Source organism: Parus major, chromosome 7, assembly GCF_001522545.3.
Source record: "Parus major isolate Abel chromosome 7, Parus_major1.1, whole genome shotgun sequence".
NCBI lineage: Eukaryota > Metazoa > Chordata > Aves > Passeriformes > Paridae > Parus > Parus major.
Window position 1 is genome coordinate 15,100,206 of NC_031776.1, and position 26,693 is coordinate 15,126,898.

Here is a 26,693-nt window from a genome sequence, read left to right on the forward strand (position 1 = left end):
ATAGTATGTCAAAGACTTATTGCGTGCAGGGCCTGAGTCTGTCACTTGCACTTCCATAAAGGAGGAGGGACATGTACCATGTAAACAAGTCAGACCCACATTTATGAATGCATTTCTGCTGGGCCTGACCACTTCTAAGAAACTCAGCTGAAAGGGGGTAGTATGGACACCTCCAAAAAGTGCAAGAAACATTTTCATAAGCTTATTACACAACCAAGTTACACAGCTTCCCATCCTTAGAGCTATCCCTTGATTTTTAAATCCACTCACTGTTGTAGCCACAGCAGCTGCCAGTCTCTGCCGGCGTCGTGTTGTGCTGAACTGGCCCTTCGGTGCCGGCCCTTCCTGACAGTGAATGCAAGAAAAGAAGGAAGTAGAAAAAGAGAAGGGAAGGGGTGATGGGACACAGGAAAATGAAAGGTGATCAGAAAAGGGAGAGGGAGAGTCTTTAAGTGGGTTTCCATTTTGTTAACTCTTATGGCCTACACATGTTGAGGACATATCATGTGTTTTCAGCTGTGCATGCCAGAGACATAAAAAGCTGGATACCTCACTAAAATTATCTCCAGATGAGTTGGACTGCAGTGTACTCACTAAGGCTACAAAAAAAAAGATCTATTAGCATTGCCATTCAGAGTGATAAGGCAATAATGGAATAAGACAACAGAAAGGATGCTACAGCATGCCAGAAAATAAAACAAAAGTCAAACTCTTTCAAGGTCGCTTGACCATCTAGAAGATGAATTCTTAAAGAGATCACTTTGCAATAGTGGAAGTGCATGAACTGTGGTCACTGAAGATGCATGTGTCTCAATGGTAAAGCTTTTCAGTGTATGTGTTATCTAGTGAGTTTTCTTATGTAAACATTCCTGTACGTAGCTCTGGCATTCCCACATCCATCCCTGAGCCTGCTGTATCATTTTCTCCACACACCACTTTTTTGAATTCCACCTGTTTTTCCCCTACATTATTGAATGCTTGGCTTCCAAACCAAGGCAAAAACTCAGATAAAGCAGCACAAATAAAAACTGAGTAGTTCAACAATTGCTTCCTTTTCTGCATGTCTAACTTGTGGCCTCATCCTGCTTAATTTGACATTTATTTTACTTGTAAGAAAATTTTTCACAGTACATTAAAGTCAAGCAAGTAACTGTCTAATGCAGAGGAGCTCCACACCTGTCATAACATCATTTTATTTAATCTTTAATCAAAATGCCATTATTTTGAAGCCATTTTCAGATTTTGGAAGACTAGGAAATACACCTTTCTGCTTTTTGAAAAAAATTTTCAGCTCCTTTATATTTTTATTCCCCCGTATCTTCACATAAGTCACTTCAGTATTTTTATATCTTTAGATCTATATATTTTTTTCCTTTTCTGCAAGCAGCCTGATGGTCACACAAATAACAATTTCAGGTTGGATACATCAACACCATGCTGAAGAACAGGATATTGTATTTCAATCATTAGCTGAACTGTCTTGCTTCTGTAACATTCCCAGTAGGGTCACTACAGTGGAGAATGGCCAGACACTTCACCCTCTGGCTGATATTAGTAGCATTGCCACTGATAGTTGGAAGGGTTGTCTAAAGATCACAGTAAAAGACTTGTGGTGTAATATTTTACATAATTCTCACATTAAAATGACATGCATAACCTCTGAAATACTGGGAACAAACTCTGTAAAAGCAGAGAACAGATCATATGCATAATGTAAAGCTCTTTGTGCTCTACAGAAATATGTCTATCCTGTGAATAAGTGTATGGAAGAATATTCTTATTCAAATAATAGGGACAAGCCCATGTACACAGAGAAATATGCACAAATTTATATATAAGATTATGAATTCAGGTATGCATTATTAAAATGGGAATAATGAGCTTTTCAGAACCACACACTCTCCTCACCACAATAGAAAGTGAGGTCATAATCTGAGTTACCATAAAAAGAAATACTTACTTTAGGGAAAAAGTAGTAACTAGTCTAGGTCTGGTTTGTTCTCAGCTGAAAGTGTCAGTAATGTAAGATGATTTTTTAGATTACTCCATAAAACACAGCTCTCTATTACACTATCCCCCTTGTGAAGTCTTGGAACTTCACAACTTTGAGCTTTTGTGGAAAACCAAACTATCACTGGGTCTTTATGTTTTGCAGTAATGTTGGGTTTTTCTTCTTCCTTTGAAGCTCTCATGAGAATGATAACTTAGCCTTTTATCCAAAGGGTAATAAATATATAAATGTAAAAAAAAAAACAGCAAACAAACAAACAAGAAAAACCCCCAAAACAAAACCTACAATTCATTTTTTGTACAAAAGTGTAATTTGTAAAATGAATTAATAGAGGTCAACTAACGTGTTGTTGTAGGCCATTTTCATAAGATTTTAAATAGGTTTTTTAAAAACAAAATTAACCTCCTTCATGAAAATAATTTTTCTTAAGAGAAGCAATTCATATATTACCCTTGAGTAAAGGCCTGTAAATTCAGCTGTTAATTCTAAACAACTTGGCAATAGTAAATATCCAAACCTGCAAATGTATAGACACATGCTATGCCCAGTTTTACTTTGGGGAGTAACCCCTCTCTAGTTACAGGGATTAGCTGTGTGAGCAAAGTCAACTGCACCCAAAGTGGCACATTTAAGTGGAAAATATAAATGTCTAGGAAACAAATCAAGCAGCTTTACTTACAAGAAAGAATACATTACACACCTAGCATTCATACTACAAGAATGTGTTAGCAGGAACCCAAAGAAAGCTATCTCATTAACAAAAGAATGGTAACAAGTACAATAAAAAACCTGGATGGGAGAATTCCCTCCTTGCCTCATGTGCAGAGGATACTGAGCCGGCAGAAATCACACACTCGTTCCCCATCACTCACAAAGCACACACTTTATATAAAGCTCCCTAATTTTATGCTCCCCAGAAGGATGTTCTCAACATTGTACTATCAGAACATCTTTGATGTAGTTAAGATTAGTACTCCAAATGGAATCAACAGTGAAATTAGTTTAAAGATAGTTTGTTAATATTAGCACTATCCCCTAAAACTAAGGGCATGTATGGAGGTATGAGGAAGGTAACAGATAATAACAGAAATCTTACTAGTACCAAATGTCAACCATTCAATAGCAAATTATGTGTAAGCACCATGAAAACAATGATCACAAATCAGACACAATGATTCTCAGTAGGAGATATCCTGATAAACAGTTCAGAAAGACTTGAAGCAGTCTTGAAAAAATAAGCAGTAAGGAAGGCCAATGAAGTAGAAGGAATGTCTTAACAGAAGAACAAAATGGGGATTAGCTTAAAGGGCATGTAGGCATCAGAGGAAATCCACATTTTAGTGGCAAATTAGGAATAATACAATGAGTCAGTGAGGCCATCTTCCTGCAGAGCACAGCTCTAGCACTCAGGAGACAGGACAGCCCTTGGAGGAATAAACTGAGTCTATCAAACTAGGCAAGATAGTGGAGTAGGTAGCCATCAAGTATTCTTTGACTTTCATATAATTTAGAAAAAATTTATTGTCTCTGTTTCACTGCAAAATAACTTATAAATCAGTCAACAACAACTTAATACTTTATTGCAACAAAATAAGCTTTATATTTACAGCATGAAGCTTGGCAGGAATTAATTCTGACCTAAGTTATTTCACTATCAACCCAGAAGTGACAGACCCATGTAGAGCAGTGCCATGCACACTCTCTCAGGGGAACCTGCAAACCAATCCTATCTGAAAGTTTCAGGAGCTGAGGCACACTCCTGCCAAACCACAATCAGCAGTTTGAGTCAGCTGCCTGTGATGGAAGCCCAGGCCAGCGTTACTTTGGCAAAGTGTAGGTAACACAGGAACAGCTCATTATTCACTATCACCAACGATAAATCATCATACACTGACTGCTTCCATCATTTTTGTGGATGGGACTTCTCTGAGGTTACTGTGGCATGAAAGAAGAACATGTAGTGGTGACTGACTCTTGGTAGGCACCAAGTACTCACATGCATTTTCCTGTTATTTTAATTTCCCTGTTTTATTCAGCACCAGGGAAAAACTGTGATCCTTCAATTTCAGATAGCAAAACATGACATCAATCACAAAAATTCCTTTGTTAATAAACCTTTTTAATCCCAACAGATGCTTCACTGTTCTACCTACTGTGATTTTCAAAGTATAATAGGTTAAAAGAAAAATCGACTGTGAGCTGCAATGAGAAAGCTGATGCAACTATGACTTTTTCCTTCCTTAAGATTATTGATTTTAATTGAAAACCCCTTAATGTGCCTATTGGGGGATGCTTTCAAAGTTTTTACTAATTTCAAGATATTTGAATGGATTAAAAGTTGCTGACATTTATTTACTCAGTAGCAGACATCATAGTGGTGATTGTTAGCTCCCAAAGCCAGTTAATAGTCTTCATTATCAGTTGCTTAGTAATAAAAACGATCAGCTTTTGGATCAAACCTCAGAATACACAACTGCTTCCAACACAACACAAGGCAGCAATACATGCACATTATGCTAATTTCTGTGTTTTCAGTTCTAGGATGGAGTAAATTCTTGCTTCACATAATTTATTTTATGGTTATTTTATTTGCTCCCATATTAGCCTTTTCCATAACAGAAGGCTTCTGAAAGTACTTATAATTGGCAATATTCCAAGTATAGGTCTTGACAAAGACAACTGGTGTGTTTAGTATTTCATTCTGCTTTTAATTTGATGTCACTTGTTCAACTGTCCTCCTTTGCAACTTTGATATGGAATAGCAGTATCCCCATATGGTGTATGTATATTGAGTTTTAAATACCTGAAATGACTAATACTCAGATCCCCCTCCTTTCTCTAGATGGCAATGTTTTCATATGAATTATAATAAAATCAGTACTTTTCTCACTATCTTCTCTAGGTTTTGAACAACAAACTGAGATTTAATTTACCTCATCAGAAACAGGAAAGACAGCACATTGACTTCCTACTTTTAGCTAATATATAATTTCATGCTTAGAATTTAATCTAGAAGTACAGTGAAAAGTAAAATATAGTGCATTCAGTACCTGAAGTTGAATTTTTGCATCTTTGCTGACACTTTTTGTTCTCCATCGTCTCGTGACCCGCTTGTCTTTCTTTGAAATATCTACACAGTTAGCCTACATTACACAAATAGTTAAAAGCAACAAAGTGCTATTAAGTTGACACAAGCAACACAGACAATACAGCAAGTTAGTCAAGAATTGTAGCATTAGACAGGTACAAATTAGAAAGTAAGGAGAAGAACGCTGCTGCTGGGGACCCGAAAATGGAGGAGTGATCAATCAGCTGTAGCTACCCATACACTTTTATAAACACCTGGTAGAGTTGGCTCCTTTAGCAAAACTACTGGCACCCTTTCTTTTCATGGGTGTGTAGTATTTAGGAAGTTATCTTGAAATCCTCGTGGATTTCTGTTGTGGTATTACTCAGATATTTGTACGGACAAGAAGATTCAGTGAAAGTGGAAGAAAGTATTTATGACTTAGGATCTGCCATTGCTCTCTGGTAAGAGGAACACTCACCCTGAACTGGGTAACAGTCCAAAACTTGGGACCTTTGAACTATGCCCCCTTTTCTAGAGCATGCAACATCATCTTTGAAGGTCTTTGGGTGTCCAATCCTTAAAAAACTTAAATTGTTATATCACTTAACAAAAACTCCTTAAATACAACTTCAATTTATACATGTGTTATATTGCAACAGTCCTCAGTTTTGTTTTGCAAATAACTTAATAATTTGATTTATCCTATTTAACTCAAACACTAAATACATCATAATTACTTGTCTACACAGGAACAGAAACAGTATTACACAAGATTAAAATAAACATATAAGATAAACATTTCATCCAAGATTCACTATTATTTCAGAAAAACATTCTGAGTCAACAGACATCACCTCTATATTTCCCTTAACAGAAAGAACAAATATTTCAGTGCAATGATTTATGTTCAAACATATTTACCTGCATGTCTGTGAAATTTGGTGCTGACTGAGTTCTCTGTAGTATTTCTAAATTTTGAAGAAGCTTACTGAGTTCCACAAGGTTAGACTGACAATGAGCAAGATCTAACAGATATAAAATAAGAATATATTAGGTGTTTCAATTCAGACTTTTTATTGCCATGGTGTCCATTGTTAGAACCTAATTGCATTATAAAAGTTAAGTGTCCAAATCTCTTGTAGTAAGGCATCCAAGTGAAAGTTTTATTTTCAGGGATATTGGACACTTTTTATTTCTATAGGAGTCAGCAACAGCTCTGGACCTCAAAAAGTGATCATATTTGAACAATGACTCCATTAAAATAACACAGATTATTGTGATAAATTTAAAAAGCAACAACCCAGAACTCATAGAGAGCAAAGTTCCCACCACCAGGTAAAAGTTTTTCATTACCTGAAGAGCTACTACATGTTCATGTGAAGATGTAACTTAACCACTCTACTGACAGAACTCTTTTATATATCAACAAGTGGTTCTGCTGAAAGAACAAGGCATGAAAAGATAAAGTCTAACCTTCTGCACATCTGTCCATCTCTTCAGAGTCCTGCAGCCAAGCTGCTACTTTACTCTGACCAGTAGTGCAGGTGACAGGAAGGCTGTTACTGCAAGGTATAGGAGGCTGCCAGGGGAAGTTATTTTGCTGCACCTAAAGCATAATAAAATTCTTATATTTACTGTGGCTTATGTTGCCTTGTCAGTGTAATAGCTATACTACGTCAGAATAGAAACCACATTATGCACTGTGTTTTCAGTGAAATCTGTGATTCATCTCCAAAGCTCCCAAAAACACAAATTTTTTGGAATAGCACATTGGAGAATCAAACCAAGAACCTCACAAGTGGACTGTGCTAGGTACCAGTTAGGAAAGCTGCTGTTTAAGAGGAAGAACATAATCAGCAAAGAGACAGATTTATACCTGGTGACAAAGGCTAGTGCAAATTGTATGGGTGGTGAATATTTTGCAAGATCTGCACAGCACCCATTTCAGTGAAGTAAGGCTAAATTAGACAGTATTTCAGCTGATTTCAGCGGCACACCCTCGCAGCTTTTCGCTGGCCATCAGTTCCCACAGTGGATGCTCCTGTCTTATTTGCATTACAAGAAGAGCCCACTGAAACTACCCACAAGCAACTGCACACCTTTCCATCCGACACATTGGCAGCTGGTGAGGACTCTGTAGTAGATGCTGAGGGGAATATATGGAAGCTGGCATCCCTGGGAGATCTCACAATCTCATTCTGACGGTACAATCGGTGGTGCCGTAACTTTGAAACCCATGCATCAAATGAATCCTGGGATTTCACCTGGAGAAAAATTTGCTATCAAGAAAGCATCCAAGACAATACTTTTCTGCACAATCTTTTCAATTTTGTTTGTTTCTACTGAGGATGGAAAGTACAGTATGTATTTCCACTTCTTACCTTTAGGTGATAGATGTGTTCTTCTGTGTCAAGATCTATTCTACGAGCCTTTTTTTTTATAGACATGACTGATAAACCAACATCAATGCTCCCATGGACCTTTCCTTTCTGTATCTAAAATCAAAAAATCAAGGTGCAGCTTTAGAAGTATCATGCACTTTTTCAATATATTTAACAGAAAATTATCTGGTACTGAAATAGTTTCCCATTTTATAAACATTTTAGCAAAAAGCCATCTTAAAAAATAAAGCTGCACTCAGACAAACCACTTAACCACTTATTATACTTATAGTCAGATAAAAGTATCTCACAAGAAGTGCTGGTACAAAGCCAACTCCAAAGTTTGGGTCTGTAAAGTGGTTCACACCAGTGCACAGGTACAGGTAAGGGAGAAGCAGAGAAAATTAGACAGTACTTGACATCCTGCCACTACAACTTGGTAGTTATTGATATCTGATCTGACTAATTTATTGCTACCTTTTACATCTCTAGAGTACATATTTATCAATTCTTTGTCATATCCAGAGCTGAATATATATATCCAGAGCTATATCAGCCAGAGCTGACATAAAAATTGGAGAAGAAAAATACGTGATCAGTTTAATCTCTCTCACAGCTTCATTCAATAAACTTATATTTCCATAGAAGTAAAAAATGTAGAATTCTTGAAGACATAACCAAAATCTACATGCTTTCTCTTTAAATCCATAAGCAACTTTCATGCATGTACTTTCATAAATATGCCTAGAGTGAGTATGAGCAGACTGAACTTCATTAAAAGTTTTAAAGTCTTCAGCTCTACTTACATCAATTGGTGACTTTGAATATTTCAACATTCCATTATCCAGGACAAAAAACCTCTGAAATTATAAGAAAAAATCCAACAACATTCTTTCTTAATGAGCAGATGCAATTTAAACTGTGTACAACAATTCATCTGGAAAAGGATTACCCTGTAGCAATTAAGGAATGTTTCGGAGTTGGAAGGCAAGGATAAGTACAGTATTAAATAATTTTCTTGCTTGTTTTTTGACAACAATTATCTTCTAAACAAAAGAACCTAGATTCTCTTTTTTCAGCATTATGTTCTAGGTTTATCTTAACAAACTTTGATAATGAAAGGTATTATTTTTTCAGTTTTCCAGGCAATGTAATAAAGTCTGTAAGAAAGAGTTTATTAAATCTGTTTCTTCTTTTTTTTTCCTGTGTTTCTTCCCACAAAAGCTGGTCACATTCAAATTAACAACCTACCTTCCTTATCTAGGAAGTGAGCAGCTTTTCTTGGTGCAAAATCTGAATCTCAAAAGGAAGACCTTCTCAGACACCCTGGTCTACCACCCAAAACTTGGGGCCTTATGGCAGACCTCTACTTGGTGAAGTACAGATGGGATTGTAACTCATGCTGAAGACACTTTTTCTAGTGTTAATCTAGGTAATACAGTACCAGAACAAACATGACAGCTTACCAAACATCCCCAGGTCACGGGAGGGCTGATGTTTCAGGTGTTAGTGATACAGGGTGGGCCTCTGCATCTTCACTGACAGGGTTACCAGGACTGGCCTGTGCCGGTGCTATTGCTACACCTTCAATTTGCTGAGCAGTTCTGACTTAGAGCAGAGAGCAGAATCCCTATTCACATTGTATTTATTCTTCAATTAAAGGTGCCCTAGCTTGTCTGTACCAGATCACTCAAGCTGCTTTGCAGTCAAGTTAATGCAGACTTTGGCACACAGCATAAAGATAAAGCCTTGCAGCAAACTGGACTTGAAATGACATTCACTAACTTGTATTTATCATCACTAACTTTAAAAACATGCAAAGTAATAGCAAATAATTCCTAATTTTAGAGTGTAACCTGAAGCATTAATCTATGCCAAAATCCCAGTACACAGCAAAATACTCTGCTTGATTCTCAAAGCTGTTGTGACATGGGAAGGAAGGACAATGGTTTCCTTAGGTAAACCTACTAAATTAACACTCTAATTTAAAACTTTAATTTAACCTTTTATTTAACATTTAACACTGAGCAGGGCCAGTAGTTAGACAGCAGAAAATCCCCCTCAAAGATAGTTCTAGAAATTATGTCAGTCATAGAACAGATGGTACCCATGTCTCACAGGGCAGAAAAACAGTGCTTTTCTCTATCCCAGCTGAAACCAGCACACCTGGAGATAAAACTTCTTTAATAAGATGTCAAAACAACAGGAACATTTTGGGAGTTTATTTTGCATGGTCACTAACAAACTTCACAACAACATGATGTTCATGTCATATTGCTCTGTCTCTAAGCTGCATACACAAAAGAAAATTATCTTTCATCATCATTTCATTCCAAAGCACACTGCACTTCAGAGAATGATAAGTTCACCAAGTTGCATACATTGTACCTGGTATGCTGCTAAAGAACATTCAGGACTGTCAGAATATAACATGACATGTTCAATAGACAAAAGATGCTATATATGGCTTTGCTAGCAGAACACTAACACAGCACATGCTACAACTGGTGTCTCTGAAGTTCCTCACTGGACTCTCAGCACAAAGTATTGTTATGGAAATTAAAAGATATCCAGGCCAACATTGACAAAGAAACCACAACAACTTATTTACAAACCCAAAATTTCAAAATATAAGTTCAACATAGTTGCCAAGGTGAAATGTAAGGCAGAGTAGAGAGAGATGCTAAAATGTGAAGTTCTTAATCACAGTAAAAATTATCTACACAGGCAACTGCTCTAAATTAATCTAGATCATCAGGAGTGATTGCCTTTACAGAACTGTGAAAGTTGGACTCATCTTCCTCTCCTATAAATTAGTTCCTTACCAAAACGTTCACTTGGCCAAATAGCATCACATTAATAGAATTTATTTTAAAAGTGTGTGAGCAGTGGTTTATTCCCTAAATTCTTATGTAATTCATTAATTGATTTTTTTTTGAAGGGTCAGATTGATTTGTTGGGCATGGGGGACTGATGTGCTTTTTCATATTTCAGCTACATCAGTTTGAAATCCATTAATCTGTCTAGACTTAATTCAAGTAGTGCCTAAGTATCAGGCTGCTGAAACTATGAACTCTAGTTAAGTAAAACAAAGCCAAAACATCTAATGTAGATAACCATGCAGAAAAAAAAGGGTAGCAGGCCTATGTCTAGTAGTATAACACCCAGAAAGAAGAGAGAAATTGGGGAAAAAAGCTGTAATTTATACCAGTATGGATTGCATTTGGACTCAGACCTAAGTAAGTCCCACAGTGTTTAGCAAGAAAAAGAGCAAAGTTAGTGCTTTCCCAGAAAAAACACCACATATAGCAAATGATTTCACTATAGTTTGTAGTAAAAGGCATTCTGCCCCAGAAAATTATTCTACTATAATTATTCTACTTTCCTTTTTGCACCCTCAGGAACAAAAATATGAGAGAGCATCAATACCACGCATCTTGTTGCTAAAAAAGGGGGTGGGAAATGCAATTATTGTGGTATGAAACAGAGTTTATGAACACCAGATGTAAGGCAGAATCCTGCATGGAGATATGTGTCCAAATTAACTAAACAGAATCATGAGGTTTGGGGTTGAGTTTTGTGGTGTTTGGGGTTTTTTCTAAATAGAAATCTCTTATAGCAAAAATGCATAGTCCCACTGCATGCTCACAATGAAGAGTCCAATCAAGAAGAGAAACAAAATTCAAGGACAAAGTTGAACAAATCTGCTCAGCCAGCAGACCTGGAGGGGAATGCTCTCCTGTACAAACACCTGGGATACATGGAACAGTCCCTCAGCTCTCCTCTGCTGTGTAACTTTAATGTAAACTCAGTGCAACCTTGGAGTACACAGCAACCCTTCAATATAATATATTGGAAAGAACAAAAGGGATACTGATTAAACCTCTTAAAACACAAGGCATCTGCAGCGTTATTTACAAATGTAATCTGGACTTAGAATACAACCTTAGGCAGCAGGGACTGTGATTTGAGAGCCATGAACTGTGTCTCCAAATTAATTCTCTACACAGGTGGAAGAAAAAGTGGCTATTTATTTGACATCCTAATTTTGTCTAGACAAAAAAAATCCCACTTCATCAAATAAGGTGATAACATTCTGACTTGGTTTTGAGACATTTACCTTGTGCCAACCTTTTAATGGCCATTTTCTCTTTTTCAGCATGAAACCTTCATGTTTGTCTGGCTTCTGGACATTGGTCTGGCCTATTTTCAGACCCTCTATGATTTCCCAGCTGTCAGGTTCCTGGTGAAAAAGCATGAAGATATATTGATTAATTAATTTTGTACACACATGGTGAAAAATTGCACTTAAGAGTGGTGCAAATTCTTCAATGCAAGACAACAAGGAGGAGACAGGCTTTTAAATCAACCTATTTAGGTACCAAATTACATGGTCACTATATGTCTAGCTATATCTCATTTAAAACTACCAAATACAAACATTTTCATATTTCTAACCCTTACCTTAAGGTGCATAGCAAGAGTGGCTTTTGTGATATTTCTTAATCACAAAGAAATTTAAATTTTCTCATCTTTAAGGTACAAGTTACATTGGTTTTGGATGCCCCAGTTTTTCCTCCGAATCAGAAAAACTAGCAGATGTTGCTTTATTGTTGATTTTGAGTGTAGCTAGTGATAATCTTCAAAGGCATTTTATGATAGTTTCACTTGCTAATTGAGCCTTCAGAAATCTGCAAAAGGATTTTCTTTTTATTTTCCTGCATTCATTTTCACTGTATTATGAGAAATTTATAGGAAGGCTAACTAATTTTCTCCCTAGAGAAAAACACAGAAACAGTATTTGAGATACAACCCGTTGTATGCCTTTCATGGAGCCAATTAAAGCATATTTCTAAAGCATATTTCTGGTACATACCACTTCTTTTGCACAGTGACTGGTGCAGCTCAAGCCAGATTTACAACATAACACAGTGAACAGGTAAAGAACAATATTTTTAAAGAGAAAAGGATGGGGTTGTATTTTCTTTTAGAGTATATTTCTATCCTCTTGCTACTACATTAATCAAAAGACTTCTGCGCCAGTTTAAAAATCTCTTACTGCCAGCTTCCTCAGACTATGTTTTACTAATTATACCTTACAAAGCTGTAAACTTGCATTTTCTCAGCTGATCTGTCATAACTCCTAGCAATGTTATGAAAAGTTAACAAGAGAGGAAGGAGGTCATACAGCATCAAACACTCAAAGGAGAAAAAAAATTGTCTCCAGATTTCCAAAACAACCGTTCAGAGCCAAGAGCTGTCAGTTTTTCATGACACCTCCAAATAAATTACACAGCTCTGATAACATCAACATTACTATTATGAAAATATAGTTGCAAAAGTAACAGCAAATTTCAAAACTACAGTTTTCAGTAAGATCTTGGTATTTTGAGAAGGGTGAAAAGCTCTACCCCAATACTAAATACTGCAGTAAATTTTAATAGAAATCTTTATTCAGCTTAGTTTCCCCTGAATAACCATAAACTAACTATCCCATTGTCGGTAAATCTACTTGAAATGCACCTTTTTTTAGCTTCAATGTTCTATTTCCATTCTATAGAGGGAAGAACATACGTATTATTTTCTCCCTACAAGGAAGTATTGGCACTTGAGGGGACAAATTAAACTCTAACTCCCCTGGGGTGAGCAGAGAGTCTCTGCATCTCTGCCAACTGATTCTTCACCATATTGATTTCTCCTTTAGATCATCAGCTGCAGGCATAAGTCTTTTATCTACTAGATAACATCAGTATTGATTAATTCTCAACTAGAAATCACACAATGTCATATAGCTATTCATTTAGACAAAAGGCCAGACACAGAGGGATAAAATGAGCAATTATTCAGTGCAGTGTGGACACTTTTTCTCCTGCTGCATCAGTGCTACAAGCTGTCCTTAAAACCCTCCTAAGAATCCTCACTGTGCCCCATCCCACAGTTTTGGTGTGTTGAGATACATGCAATGCGAGGGCCATTATGAAGGAGAGACAAAAATGGGGAAAAAACAAACTGAAAGTGGTACACTTGCAGAATCCTCATGCAGGGCCAGTTCTCAGTTACAGCAGCAGTACTTTAGGATTTCAGAGTTTCCTCAGGGATTACATGAGAGGGAGCCCTGTGCAAAGCAGCACAACTGGGGGAACAGAGTCACAGCTTCCAGCCCCTGGCTCTGAGCACGCCCCTTGTATGGCGATTAAGGGAGCCACTACCAACTGCTTTCTCAACTTTTGACTGCAAAATATTTATTTTTCCAAATAAAAAATAATAAACCATTTCATTTTCCCTGGATGAACAAAGTATTTCCTTTCAAAATTATTTTATCGGGTCTGTTTCAGAACTTACAGATATTTAATTTCAGATTTTTCTTTTCCACCAAATATTCCATCACAGCACCCTCACCTTTTCAGTAACAATCTTACTTTGCATATGAAGTATCTTAAAATGAAGCTTTCTTTATGTGGAATTAGACTTGTTTGAAATTACTTACTCCAAAATTGAGCAATTTACGCAGAGAGAACTGACTTCAAAACACCACAGACAAGGCTATGCCTTTTACGAGAGTGATGTCACCCCTGCAGTTGCATCCTTTTCTCTGCTTTAGGAAAGAAAGTCTCAGCAAGAGCTTTGAAATTTCAAACTATGCTCAAGAGATGTTATTAGGATGTATTTTTTAAACTAATATTTATTGGCAGCAATTTGAGATTTTTATATGACTTGCTCTACCTTAATAAGAGGACTGAACGGGGAAATTTCTCAGTCATAGAATCATATAATATCCTGAGTTGGAGGGGTCCCACAAGGATCATCAAAGTCCCTTCTAGCCTCATATTCTGAGAAAATAAAATTTGTTTCTGGGGCCTTCCATGTGAAAAAAACCAAAACCAAAGCAAACCAATCCTTAATTTTGTTACTATAACATCTACTAATAAAGATTACTGGCTCTTCTTACACCTCAGTTATAGAACAATAAGTTATAGACTTTACTGTGATTAAGTTATTGTTCTCCGTTATAGAGCAATAAGCTCCAGGGCAGACTCACAATATACTCAGTGGTAGAATCATACAAAACCCTGTCCCTGAAGTGTTAGTCAAACTATTTTGTAACTCTAGAGGGAAACACTGCCCAGACTCCATCCCAGGCTTTTGCTTACCTTGGATAGAGAGAGATGATCACTTTCAAGGAACTGCTTGCTTAAAGAAGGGTCTGTGCTTCCTGAAGAAGCCTTTCGCTCCAAAATATGAACACTCTAAAAAAATAATTAAAGACAACATCATGGCTCAAAACACAAAATACCACCCATCCACGACTTGAATGAACAAATGGTTTGCCTTCAGAAGCAATATACTTCTCCTTTTTTATTACTGGGTTTTTAATTTCTTTAGTTTAACCTAGAAATGATGTTGAACAAAAAAAGAGCTAGGAAAAACAAGTAATCCAGCTCTTACATCTACAGAGATTCTAAGTGCTCCTAACCAGACTTATCATGTTTTCTGTTAATATACAAGACACTGAGTGCACATACTGTGCAGTCACCACTGCCCTACATTCACTTCACATGAGATACTACTGCCTCTAAAATATTCATTATCACACCTTAGCATTTTGTTATTGGCTTCTCAGCTGAGATAAAGTCACGCACTACAGGAATGCTTTTAAATAGATTACAGGTATTAACAAGATCAGTTACTGTGTCTCAGCTGATGGGCTTGCTGGTGAACATTCATGGAACACCGTGATCTTAAAACACTGCAGCTGTTTTTACATATGACAATACTATAAAAATTGATCTTCAAAACAGTGTAATAAAAATGAAATACATAATGTCACTACTAGTCCTGAAAAATTGCTGTTCTTAAAAGACATCTAAACATGTCTTTCCATTTTCCATAAATGTTTCGCTCCTATTTTATAAAAGAAAAAGCATTTTTGATACCACAATGACCACAATCCTCATGTATGGATCTGCATTTCATTCTCTGGTGAAATTTTGTTACATCTCATACTGCTATTTGGTAAGAATTCTACCACAACATGTCATTGGTATCTCTTTGGCATAAAATAAAAGTACTTCATTTCCAGGACACACAGCACAATGACAAACTTGCAATTGCAATTACCCTCTGAGAAGCATATGTTTTTCTCAACTGAAAATGCCAATTAAATTTTGTTCACAATTAAGCTACTTTACATTGACTGAAGAAGAGATTACCCAAGTACCAGCAGCAGCAGAAACAATCAGGGAATATAAAAGCACATAAAAAAGGAAATGTAAATATTATTGTTTATACAAATGATTAAGTACATAAGGACCATAACAAACCTAAATAAAAATAAACACAGCTATTAATTTAAATGCCTATGTAGAACACAGACCACATCTTGCTGCAGAGCAACACACAGACCTTCCTTGTTCTCTTTCAAGTAGTGACTGTGAATGAGAATAGGAAAATATAGGGAGTATCTCTGTTTTCAGTGGAGTTTAATCAGTGTCCCTGCCTGATTATGCAACGATAATCAACATTTATTTTCAGTTACTTTTAATTAAATTTTACAGTGAATAATGTGAAAAAGCAGCAGTATTATGTTACTCCAGGGTCAACCAGTGAAAAGCTTTGTCATTTATGCTTTAAAAACTTCAGCTTTATCAAAGTAAGTTCAACCTACTGATTTAGTCTAGTGTGGTTTACTAGTCAGATGATGAAAAGAAGTATGTATGTAGCACAAGTGTCTATGTTACATATCAAATAATTTAATAAACTAATTTGAGCTGAGAACCACAAAGTTCCTAATGAAAATAAGTTTTCTTACCAAATAAAGGAAATGCTACTTACATAAACAGTATGACATTTTAACAATATACAAAAGAAGCTAAATTTGTTCCTCTAAGGAAGATTAAAATGTCTCTTGATTAGCATAATCAGGATGATTCCCAACTTCCTTGCCAGTTTTGTCTGGCAGGCAGGAATCCATCCATCCTGAGATGGAGCAATGCCCAACACAGATGTTCTGAAGGTCTCCTATGTAGCAGCTGGTGCAGTTTGTTGTTACATAACTGCAATTTCATTTTGTACAATATTTAGAGAGGAGTAGCCCAACAGCCCTTAGCTTGCCAGATTTCCAGTGACATTTTCAATTACATGATTTTAAGTCAGGAAGGTTCTGTGTCTTTTTTTTTTTTTTTTTAATTAGCCTTCAGTCATTACAGTTCCACTTCAGTTGAGAAATACATTATTAGCCAGCAGCATTTTAATGAATGCTGACTTATTCAGCTATTTGTTTGAAAATTAGAAAATGAACACCTTTTAAATAAAATTGCCTTCTTTACATTCCTTACTTCCAGAAGTGTTGGCTTGTTGTCTATATATGCTTGCTTTTCAATTCTCTTTACTCATGACCACAATTACACTGACACAAGATCATATTTTTAGATTTGTGACATGTCTCTAGCATAATATTAAGAGACTTTACTTGGTGAAAAATGTTTTCCATTAATGCGTGTTATTTTTCTGCAAAATTACAGCTAGAAATCACACAATTGCTTGCCATTTTAAAAAGCAGCTAATTTTACAGTCCAAGAGCTTAGTTATTTAGAATCAAAGAAATAAAAATTATTTAAATCTTGACATTATTATCAAGGGGTGTTTTTTTTGTATTTTAACATGAAAAACAGAGTTGTTAAATGAAGCAGTAATAAAAAAGCTGATAAGGAGAAAGAAAAAGGCAGATCAACACAGCTTTTGGGGTTTACTTATAATTAAACCAAAAAAATGAATGATAATCCATTGAACTAGGGATATCAATCAACCTGGTACTCTTATTCCTCTCATCCCAAAAATTCAGACAGACAAAATCAGCGTCTGCATTGCTGCATTCCTGACTCCCCCCATGTTCCAGGATTATTTATGCACTATAGATGGTTTCTCTTAGAGGAAAATGCCAGCACCAGCCAATTCCATGTGCTCTTGAAAACTAACTCAACACAATTACTAGTTTAACTCAAATTACTATGTAATTCCATTGCAAAATCTTCATCCTAACGTCTTTTCTCCATCTTTATTATTATCTACAACATACACTACATATGTTACACACATTTGCCTCAAAATAACCCTAGCATGCCGTATGGGGAACACAAAAGCTTGTTCCACCTTCCTTTTTTTTCCTTTTTTCCCCAAAGACATGAAGGAGAAGGAAATTGATGGAGGAAATAAAATAGTGCTATGATGTTGTATCACATTCTCATCTTCACTGGAAGGCAGGAATGGAAAACGTGTTTTACAATATCCTTCCATGTGTCTTGCCAGCTTCTCACTTTGGAGCTCAATGAGTCCTAGAGCTTGTTGTCCTGGTTTTGGCTGGGACCGAGTCCATTTCCTTGCGAGTAGCTGGTATAGTGCTGTGTTTTGGATTTAGTATGAGAACAGTGTTGAAGGCACAGTGATGCTTTGGCTGCTGCTGAGTAGTTCTTACCCTAAATCAAGCACTTTTCAGTTTCCCATACTCTGCCAGTGAGGAGGTGCATGAGGAGCTGGCAGGGGCATGGCAGGACAGGAGACCTGGACTGGTCCAAGGGATATTCCACATCACAGAACAAGGACAGTGTATAAACTGAGGGAGGTGAGGATGATCACTGCTGGAGATGGGCTGGGCCTCAACTGCAGGTGGTGAGACAATGTACTGGGCATCACATGCCTTTCTTGTGCTTCATTTCTTTTTCTCTTGTTCTTTCTTTCTATTACAGTCATATTTTATTTCAATTACTAAACTGTTCTTATCTCAACTCTCAAGTTTTACCTTTTCTTTCCTCTGATTCTCCTCCCCATTCCAATGGTAGGGTTGGTCTCATCAGACCAGAGGCTGAAGACCCTAGCCTTTCCTTACTGAGTCTGAATTTCTATTAAAACTAATGGCATTCAATTGTTTTCACAGGAAAGTCAAGGAAAGAAAAGAGATTTTGAGTAAGCAGAGGTAGAATATCCAGTAAAAGACAAGTCTGACACTCGTGTCTCTCTGAAACACAGAAGTCCTACAGTAGATACGGATTTGACTGCATACACAATTTTTATACTTTCTAAACAAGCTGCGATACATGGCAAGTTAATCTGCAATATTATTTGCTAAGGTTGTATTATTTTCAAGGTTATAATCTTGAAACTTGCTTTTTTCTTAGGCTGATTCTCAGCCACCTCTGGCTTTCCTCCTGTTAATGTTGGAAGAAAGACAGATTCTTGAATATATTTTGGGAGAGAAGAGTGAGTGCAAAGCAAAACAACCATATCTCTTCAATGCATTCCTCTGTATTTCAATGTATACATTTTATAAAGCCATCATGGTCCTATTCTTATCCTCAGTCTTTTCTATTGGCACTGCTCCATAGCTGTTTTCAGCAATCTCAGCTATCAGCTAACAGACAAAGGAACATAGCAGTACCTTGTGAATAGCAAACACAGTTAGTATGGCTTTTTTCTTCTTGTAACACATGTTCATCTTGTACAGAAATGTATTTAAGAGCAACATTTTCTTTTTGTAACCTTTTTACTGAAAGACAAGTATATATAAGGTGCAGTTCTGTAGCACATGAATAAAATCCAGGTATGTATGCCTACCTCTTTCCTGGGATATGCAAAGTAAACCCTTCTTGTGTAACAGAAATGTCAAAGATTTGTTAGCTCAGGAGCTCTCTGTCAGCCCTTTCCAGAACTCCAGCTTTTATTGTACTTTGTGTCAATGCTTTTAGGCTCTGGCAGCAAGGAAGCCTTTGCTTTTCAAGGTGATTTTTGATAAATTCTGAAGACAAATAAGCTCTTGCTCTCATGAAGAGCTTCTTGGAGGGAATCATTAGCACAACTGGATAAAGCAGAAAAGAGCTATCTATCATTGCAACAGCAACCTTCCTTCTACCAGAACAATACCAAGTCACAGCCCGGGTGTTAATGTCAGTCTTCTCCCTTTGCACTTACCTTAAGATAGCACAAACAGATAAATTTAAAGTGCCTGACAGAGAGAATTCAAACTTAAGCTAATGATAGAAAGCTTTTTTATGACTATTGAATAATCACAATTAAAAGACTTGATATTCTGTTAAATTGTCTCAGGCTAGCTGTTCATATTAATAATGCTGATATAGTTTAAAAGAAAAAAGGCAGGAAAATAAAATTCCATACACAAAAGAAAATCATTCCTTGATGTGTTGATTTTTCTATGAATGAAACATTCTAGACATGAAAGGGAGTCAATGTTAACACAAATAATAAATGAAGAAGTTGGATCTCTTTAAAAGATGCATAGGTTCAGAAGAAAGACCTTTCTTCCTGTGACTTTCACTTCCTGCTGTAAGCTACCATCTTAGCCTTTCTCAATATCCTTTAAACTACAATATACACAGTATAAAAATATATGAGATAGGAAAAAGAGAGGTTGAAAAAATTGTAATCCAATTTTTTTTTTTTTTTACATGAAATATTATTCTACTAGGGGAAAAAATATTTTTATGTAATCGCCTCATTTTCAATTCCAGGTTATAAAGTGTTTAATAAAAACAGGAAAAGAATCAGAAAAGCATTACTAAGGCACACAGTTATTCTGACTAATACATTTGTATATTTTGCATGTGGATAATCTCAATCACACAAGAGTGTCTGGAAAACAGAAGTCTCCATATCATACCTGCCATCACCCTCCCTCTTCACTTCCGTGCCTTTCCTCTTCACTGAGGAAATAAAAATACAGGCATGCTTCTCTTTCTTCTCTCTCATTTGTTTCCCAGAAATCCTCAATGGCACTTCAGAAGAGTTGCACTTTTTCCTTCCAAATTTTGTATGAGTGTGTGTGTGTGCTGTACTTTGAGTTTTTGTATTCTCAACAAAAGTGAGACATGCATATATAGGACTGTATGCATGAGAGAAAAAAAGAGACAAGAGGAATGCAAAAGTGACCATGTTCTGAAAATGCCATCTTAAATTATCTGTCATCATTTGCATGGGTAATTAAGCTTTTATGAGGGAAATTCCCCTGGTTCTGTAATAGAAGACAGCTACAGGCACCATTTGCAATCAAACTGACATATTTTTAAAAAAGAAATCTTTCTTCATAGCTCACATCTGAACTTCAGCATTCTCCATGAAACCTGTAAAGCACTCCTAGAGGTAGGATAACTGAGATAGCAATGTTTATGAAGCTCAGGGTATATGTACACACAGCCCTGGTATAAATGCTATCACTGTCCTTGACTGCTCCAGACCATTTCATTTCTTCTAAGCTTTAAGGCCAAGTCTTTCTTGGGAAGAGACAGCATCTCCATCTATTAATCTCCATGTCTGTGCTCCAGACCACACTCTAAACCACTACAGGAATTACCAAGGGCAGGAGCAGTCATGATCCAAGTATCTCCAGATCCAGACTGCAGAGGCACATCCCACACACATGGACAGAAGCACTTCTTCTGTTTGCTGTCTATCTCTCAGGTAAATTCTAGGCAGAAAGACAGGCACAACATGAAGGACATCTGCTGTGTGCCTGCAGGCTAGCCTCACACACACACTGAGCCAGCCTGATGCACCCAGGTGTATTGGGATCCTGGGCATGTGCTGCTGCCAGTATATGCCAGCAGCCTTTCCACAAAAATTCCCAGCACTGGAGAATGTCTCATACTTCCAATGCACCCATCAGCATCACTACCCAAGGGTCTGCCTCACCCCTGGGATCAATCTGTACCCATTCCCTCTGAGTCTCACTTGCAGGGGTTCCTATCCCACCCCCAGACACACCTGTCCAAAGAACTTCGTAAGTTTAGCCACCTTCTGATTGTATCTAGTGTAGATGTTCACTCAGCAATTTTATCATTTAAATGATAAAAATCTTACAGGTCTGAGATTTATGATTTCATTTTTATAAAGTGTTATGGCATTGAACCTAACATTTACATGAGTACTCTATAACTTTAAAAGTTACATTGATCCAGACATTTTTTCAGACACTGAAGTAAGACCCACTACCTTCCAAACCTAAGGAACATTTTCACACTCTGTCAAAGGCACAAGAAAAAAAATAAAAAATGCTGTAGAGTAGCAGCAACTAATCAATTTAAAGAATAATTGCATGTTTTTGTTAACAATTCTGATATTTCATTCTTTGGCTCCCTCAGAATATTTGCTTGCTCCAGTGAGTTGTTGCTTTTAAAGTACTCAACACTTCCTGCTCTAATCCTGCTTGAATAGTTTTATGTGAAGAAAGTTAATTAGGAAAGCGAGCACAAGAGAATTACATCACTGTAAAAACAGTACTTGGCATTTAGTAGCCTCTTTAGTTTGAAACTCTCAGAGAGATTAATAATTATTATTCAAATACTTCTCACTGACTACTGCAAAGTAAAAAGGCTTCTAAAAGTCTCTGCTTTGCTGCAGAGCTAGAAGTAAGGCTGCATGTTCTCAGGTCTGTACCATGTCTACATCCTCGCCTTTCTTTCTTTACAAGTCACAGGGAGACAGGAACAAATGAAATCTACAGGTAACCAACAAGAATATTTTTCCCAGATGTCACATCAGGCTGACAGCAGTGAGCAAGCATGTAGGCTGCTACCCACTTTCAGAATAAAGAAGGTACATAAATGCACTCAGACGTCTCTTCCACATGGAATACATTAGGTTATATCACATCGCAATCTTGTATGAGCAGCACTGTCTAAGCATCTACAAAATGGTGACACCCACCTCAGGAAATCAGGAAATACAACCTCCAGAGGACTACTTTGACAATTAAAATACAGTGGTGTAAAAAGCTAAATAGGCATTTTTCAGTGCAGACCCTTAGGCAAGACCAGAGCCTTGGAATCACACTCTGCTTCTAAATGTCATGTAAACATCTTCAGCCCAAACTCAGTCCTTTGTGAATCCCTTGGGTACACCCCTTCTATTAGTCAATACTGCTTGTATAGAAGGGAAAAAAAAAATCCTAAACAAACAACAAGCCATATTAAAACCTGAAAAGCAGATTGCTGCTCTGGAAAATCTTATTTCCTCTTCCTTCAAAGCCCTCACCTTTCCCTCTTTACATATGGCTAAAAGACAACAGTCTTTTGAAATATGAAAACTCCTCTGGTAGAAAGGTGACCACACAAGGCTAAATGCAATAGGACTAAAAGCTTTTCTTCTTCTGAGGTAGCAGTGTAGGAAAAGAACCAAGGATTTGTTGAAGAAGTAAACTGATGAAGAAAAACACAACAAGAATGAGAGAACAGCTGATCATCTCTCCCCCAGAAAAGACCCAAAAGAAAATTAAGACATTAGAAGAGAAATCCTGACATTTAAAATAGAAAACACTGCAACATCTATTTCCACATCATGTATTAGCTAGCTTTTAGAGGTTGGTCAGAAAAGCCAAAATCTTCCCCTTTTTCACAGTTTCAATATTCTTACTTTCCTTCTGTATCACTCCCTCAGTTTAGTAGCCTGAGGTCAGGCTCCAATTTGCCAAACTGCCCATTATTAACCCTATGATGTACTTATTTCTTTCTTCTCAGCACAATATAACTACCCACACATTGCAGAGAATATATAATATACTACAGTCTGCCTTATGAGCTGCATACTTCACCAATAAAAAATACAGAATATTCATAAAGAACTTATACCCATAAAACTGAATATACAACATACAATTTTACCATATTCAGCTGTACTTCTTAGAGTTGTTTGTTTTGCTCCGTTTTGTTGTGCAGCAGTACATAGCTAGCCTTTTCAGAATTACATAAGGGATGAAACACAAGAATCTACCCTGTTAGCATGGCCCACAAAAAAAGGCTCTCAGAATTGCACGTTTTATGCTACCTTTTGTACCTTATTGACAGTGGAAGTGACAGGTTTCATGCTCTGCAACGGTTCCACAGCAGGAAAAACTGTTGCTGCTCCCTGCTAAAGTGTTCCTTATCGAGGGTATGACAACTGCCTTGCCAACCTGTCCAGCTCAGGAGTTAAACAAAACAGTTTGTTTCTGGGCCTTCTTCTGTCTAATCATCCAAATTAAACATGGTTGTAATGAAAATGAATGACAAAAACCTGAAATCAGTTTTTTTAGTTATTGCTGGCTTCATTAGTCTATTCATTTATCTATTTCTTAGTCATGGAGCCTGCAAATTGGCAATGTCAAAGCTTTTGTTGACTGCTAATCCTCTTAGGTGATGTATACTGTACAAATAAAAAAGCTACATTAAAATGCAAGCATTATATACAGCACGACATTTTCCACTCTCCCTGAAATGATTTATCATAGTTGTGTTCAAACTCATTCAGCTTCCTGTACTATAATTTATTGGGAAACTGTTCCATAATTGCTGGTATGACTTTGACTGGAATTATATGATGAGACGGTTTCAATCATTAACCATCTAGAAATATCCAGTGTTATCCTCACATATGACAATAAAAGCTACATTGGCACTTCATCCAGTCACATCACTTTCCATATTAATTTATATTACCAATTTGGAAGGCTGCTTTTCCACTAGCTCTTCTGAAGAGTCCAAGGAGGCAGCAAGATAGAATTTCAAAACCTTTTAAAAGTAAAATCTGATAGCCCCTGAATCAAAATCCCCTACCCCCTGCTATCATTGTGTTTGGGCAAAAGCCTATGGAAAACAAAACATATAAAAATAATACCACAAGCTAGGAAAGAGATTAAAAGTACAGCTGTTGCAGTAGATGGTGAGATGAAATGGATGTTTGGCTGTGTCTACATGCAGAGAGGAAGTGTGCATGCTCCTTTCCCTGGGCACAGCACCACTGCAGTTGATGCCGCGCTGCACGCTGCAGCTCTGTTTCTTTCTGCAGAGGAAATTGCTCACCCCTTCATTCTCCTGCCTTTAACACTGAAAGAACTAAGGCAAAAAAACAAATGCCTCAGAGTAGCTCTTCCAGTCCACATTTACATGCCTAAGTACATCGTTAAGCATCACCACACTTTATGGGATCCTCTGCATGCATCACACCATCAACCTTTATAGCATTATTTTAAAATCATATTTCACGTTTCCATGATCAAATATGGACTTAAAGTTAAGCATCCATTTCATTATAATGACAGGTATACCTTGCTCTGTACTGTTGCTATGGTAACAGATATGGTAGCCATTAGATTTATGGTAAAATGTATTCCCAAGAGGTAATTTTTTTATTTTTAATTCTAGTTGCATGATTGTGTCAAACTACCTAATTACAAAGAAAACTCAGTGAACAGGCTCTTAGCTGAGAGTAGCAGCTCATGTGAGTCTTGCATTTACATTCTCTGGGCTTAAATGTGGGAGATAAAATACACCAATGCTTTAAACAAATTATATCAAAATTCTTGCTCCAGACAGAATTCATGAAAAATTAAAAGGTTATATCCCAACCAAAACTTAATTAACTAAATGCAGCTATCCAAAATCCTGTACACTGTGAAAGGGAAAATATTTATCATCTGTGAGAAAATACTTTTTGTATTTACTTAAGCAAGGGAAGCTATTAAAAATTCCGCACACATTTACTGCCTTTTATCGAGCATACATCAGAATTCTTCTCCCAATTCAACATTTAAAAAGTACCTTGTGGTGAGGCTATTTACATTCAAAGTTGTAAATTTTAGAGTTTTCATTAAAAATTCTTGTATTTCAAAATTTTCTTAAGGGAAGAAACTTCCTCAGCAGCAGCTGAGAAAATAGTATCAGAACTTCCATACAAGTAGCTGAGAAAGCATTCCTAAGCCAATGATTTTTATTTGATTTTTTTTTTTAATTATTTAACTCCTTTTCATGGATGACAGTTTAAACTATGTTTCTGTTCTAATCAGTTTTTCTGTATCAACCTTTGCATTTGTAAAATATGCATGCATGAATTTATCTGTAACCTAGTAGAGAGCTTTGATATTTTCTGTAGTGCTCCCACTGATATTGTGGTCACACTGTACACCCAGCCCTCAAAAAAACCCCACAGGAAAGCTCAAGTTGTTTTGAGGGGAATTAATAAAGTCTTCACTCAAAGAGATCCTGGAGAATTACAACCACATAAACAAGAGTCTCTTAAAAATGGAAGTCTAACATAACTGGATTAGTACTCTATGAGGTAGTAAAATCAGTGTTAATTTATAGTGAAACAAATAATATTTAAAACATTAGGTGTTTACAGAAAGGATGAACAACATGGTATTTAAACTGAATTACCACTTTCCAAAAGGATAATGCATCTCTGTTGTTGGATTTACAAAAAGAGATATTCACAGGTGACACAAAACGCAACTGTACGATCATGCTGCCAAAGAAACCAAGTCCCAAAATACTTCAGAGCATGTTCCCTACTTTTCCATGAGATTATATACTTCCTGTTCCAGTGCTGTACATAGTGCCCATGTTGCTTCTAAATCCTTTTCAAGCCACTTCAGGAAATGGAAAAAGTAAACTCAGAAAATCAACAAGTTTTGGCTCTAGTGCTATCATCCAATGCTATAAGCAAACAAATCTAGAGCTAACAAGAACTAACAGCCCCATTACAGAAATAAATGTGTCATCCCACTGGATGATACAAACAACTGGAGTATCTCCTTACCTGCCTCCTGTCTCTCTGAGAGGATGATGAGGAGGAGGCACTTCTATGTGATGGAGTGGATGTTTTGTGAGCTGGAGATATACTCTTCTCCTCTGAACTCATCTTTGCAGCAAACTTGTATTAATGATCTTGTGCTCTTATCACTCATGGACGAAAAGGCAGGGGATAGTCTCCTGCATCCTTCTGTTTCACAGTTTATGGATAGCCAAAGAGGAAGTCAGTCTCAGCTGAACTGCACCTTAATAAAGAAAAATGTGAGAGAAAGGATGAATGAACATACCCTCACTCCAAAGTAGCTCTGCAGCAAAGAAATCTGTTGACTATTTAATCCAACACATCTCCCAATCTTTTACTCCCCAACAACTACCCAGCACAAACACAAATGCATTGTTCTGCCTTCTCACAGAAGATGAAAGAGGTATGACTTTAAAAAACCCTAAAGAAAGGCTTAAGTAATTTACAGCAATTCTCAGGCAAAGTTTACAAATGCTTGGTATGGGGGCATTATCCTGCATAATATCATGACATTATGCAGTAACTCCTCAGGGCTTCCCTTAGAACACAGATACCACTGAACACCGCATTATCATCAGTACCTCATAAGAACCCTGCAGTTAAATTAAGAACTCTGCAGGTTTTTTAAAAACCCTCTCTCAAA

General features: G+C 36.8%; 1 protein-coding gene across 5 annotated transcripts in view; it reads right to left on the bottom strand.

Annotated features, from left to right (window-relative positions):
* The window catches only part of OSBPL6 (oxysterol binding protein like 6), a 56,874-nt gene extending 30,605 nt beyond the window's left edge, over positions 1 to 26,269 (bottom strand). For 2 of the 5 annotated variants that reach the window (XM_015634950.2, XM_015634948.2), the window contains exons 1-10: positions 26,036 to 26,269; positions 14,614 to 14,709; positions 11,583 to 11,705; positions 8,269 to 8,322; positions 7,463 to 7,576; positions 7,181 to 7,345; positions 6,555 to 6,687; positions 6,003 to 6,106; positions 5,062 to 5,154; positions 271 to 345 (exon numbers count right to left, since the gene is read on the bottom strand). In XM_015634950.2, the coding sequence (XP_015490436.1) occupies positions 271 to 345; positions 5,062 to 5,154; positions 6,003 to 6,106; positions 6,555 to 6,687; positions 7,181 to 7,345; positions 7,463 to 7,576; positions 8,269 to 8,322; positions 11,583 to 11,705; positions 14,614 to 14,709; positions 26,036 to 26,137 (1,059 nt within the window). In that variant the 5' untranslated portion in view covers positions 26,138 to 26,269. The remainder of the gene's footprint in view (positions 1 to 270; positions 346 to 5,061; positions 5,155 to 6,002; positions 6,107 to 6,554; positions 6,688 to 7,180; positions 7,346 to 7,462; positions 7,577 to 8,268; positions 8,323 to 11,582; positions 11,706 to 14,613; positions 14,710 to 26,035) is intronic. The other 3 variants (XM_015634953.2, XM_015634949.2, XM_015634952.2) reach the window with 2 other exon arrangements.
* Between the last annotated feature and the right edge of the window lie 424 nt (positions 26,270 to 26,693).